This window comes from Palaemon carinicauda, chromosome 14 (assembly GCF_036898095.1).
Source record: "Palaemon carinicauda isolate YSFRI2023 chromosome 14, ASM3689809v2, whole genome shotgun sequence".
Lineage (NCBI taxonomy): Eukaryota > Metazoa > Arthropoda > Malacostraca > Decapoda > Palaemonidae > Palaemon > Palaemon carinicauda.
In genome coordinates this window covers 106,508,303-106,510,802 of record NC_090738.1, presented here as the reverse complement: position 1 = coordinate 106,510,802, position 2,500 = coordinate 106,508,303, and the positions used below count along the sequence as shown (strand labels likewise).

At 38.6% G+C, this 2,500-nt stretch overlaps 1 protein-coding gene across 1 annotated transcript in view; it reads right to left on the bottom strand.

Annotated features, from left to right (window-relative positions):
* LOC137652915 (craniofacial development protein 2-like) overlaps positions 1 to 615 on the bottom strand; it is a 636-nt gene extending 21 nt beyond the window's left edge. Inside the window, exon 1 of the mRNA XM_068386310.1 lies at positions 1 to 615. This exon is cut by the window's left edge and continues 21 nt beyond it. Within this exon, the coding sequence (XP_068242411.1) occupies positions 1 to 615 (615 nt within the window).
* Positions 616 to 2,500: the final 1,885 nt, after the last annotated feature.

Sequence of the window (2,500 nt, the reverse complement as noted above, 5' to 3'; positions counted from 1 at the left end):
TCTATGATCTTCTAAAATCTTAGTTGTATCAAACCTAGGTATGCTATTTATCTTTCTGTTGGGTGCTTCCAGTTTTAATTTCAGTGTGGCAATGAGGAGCAGGTGATCACTATCAATATCTGCATCTCTATAGCTTCTTACATTTCTCAGTGTCCTACTTCTCTCTTTATAAATGTCAATATGATCGATCCGATTTTTGTCATTGCCACATGGTGAAGTCAATGTATACTTGTGAATGTTCTTGTGGTGAACAAGATTACATTCAATGACAAGATTGTTTGCTGAAAAGAACATTATGAAATGTGCTCCATTTTTATTTGCAACTTCACCAAAACCCTTGACACCCATCACTTTCTCTATCCCTGGATTACTTCTCCCAACTTTAGCATTGAAGTCGCGAATCATTATTTTCATATTTCTCTCTGGGATCTCACCTATAACATTTTGCAGTTCTTCACAGTATTCATCTTCGCTTTCTTTACGATAATCATTTGTTGGGGCAAGGCAAATTATAATACTCTTATTGCACTGTTTTGATTTGAACTTTGCTAGTAACAATCTACTATTTACAGCTCTCCACTCAGTTAATGTCTTTTTTGCTCCTGGTGTCATCATCATTCCAACACTTTCTCTTCCAATTCCATCTGATCTCCCTGATTAGGTATATATATTGCCTTGGTCTAAAGTTTCCTTACCAATCCCCTTACAACGTGTTTCACTTAGGGCCAAGATATCCAACCTATATTTCATAAATTCACTCTCCACTTGCTTTAACTTCCCAATCTGATTCATCTTTCTAACATTCCAATTACCTATTTTAAATATTTCTTCAGTATTTTTAAACCGGGAGATTCTTAGCACCCCGCTACGCCAGGGACTTGGGGCCATTCTGTTATATTTTCTTTCCCTGACTGACTAAATCCATAGAGGATTCATTGGCTAGATACATCAAAGGATAGCCAGTTCCTTGTGAGGCACAGTGCCTATCTGACCGAGGCATGTGACCCCTGCCAGTCCATACTAATTATAGTAAGATCAATCGCTAGACACCAGGAGTAAAAGCCGAAGAGACAGTTTGTCCATCCCCTTAAACCCGTGGCTATCTAATTAAGGCAAATAACCCTTGCCGTTCCATACTATTTCTGGTAATATTAACTGCCAGGTATCAGGAGTAAAAGCCGAAGAGACAGGTTGTCCATCGCCATAAACCCTGCCTATCTAACTAAGACAAGTGACCCCTGCCGGTCCATACTAATTCAAGTAAGATCAACCACTAGGCATCAGGAGTAAAAGCCAAAGAGACAGTTTGTCCATCTCCTTAAACCCTGCCTACCTAACTAAGGCAAGTGACCCCTTCTGGTCTATACTAATTCAAGTAAGATCAACCGCCAGGCATCAGGAGTAAAAGCCAAAGAGAGTTTGTCCATCGTTTTAAACCTTGCCTATCTAACTAAGGCAAGTGACCCCTTCTGGTTCATACTAATTCTAGTAAGATCAACCGCCAGGCATCAGGAGTAAAAGCCAAAGAGAGTTTGTCCATCCCCTTTAACCCTGCCTATCTAACTAAGCCAAGTGACCCCTGGTAGTCCATACCAATTCTAGTAAGGTCAACCGCTAGGCATCAGGAGTAAAAGCCGAAGAGACAGTTTTTCCATTGCCTTAAACCCTACCTATCTAAGGCAAGTAACCCCTGTCGGTTCATACTAATTCTAATAAGATCAACTGCCAGACATCAGGAGTAAAAGCTGAGGAAACAGTTTGCCCATCGCCTTTAACGCGATCCGTCACCCTGCTGCCAGTGACTTCATCGAGATTTTGGGGAGTATTTCCAACATGCCAAAGGCTCTCATTACTCCACTAAGCTGCTCATCCGCTTATACGAGTATAACCGTTGGCAAAGATGTATTACTAAGATATACCGCCTAGCATGGTACTAAGATATGTTGCCTAGCACGGTAAGATATACTGTCTAGCATGGTAATATACTGCCTACGGTGATATGTATATATAAATACATACATACATATATATATATATATATATATATATATATATATATATATATATATATATATATATATATATATATATATATATATATATATATGAGCGTGTGTGTATGTGCATGGTATTCTGTTATTTGTTTCCTGCAGCAATTACAACCTGTTTTGGTAATTAAGTGGTACAACCAAGGTCTGGAGGTTGTCTTAATCCCGTAAGATCATTAAGGCTTCATTGGGGTCGCCCGCCCACTTCCATTGTGGAGAACGGCCAGGATAACATCTTTAATGAATAAATTCTGGTATAATTAGCAGTGTCGTTTTGAAAGGTTAATTAAAACAGAATTATTTCAATCTGCCTTTGATGTGTTTCATAGTTAAAAGGGGCGTGTCTATAGTCCACATCGCCGTAATTGATCAAATTCTGTTTTGTAGAATTATCATCTGTGGATGATTGATCTCTTACTTTTATTATCATTATTATCGTTACTACTATCATT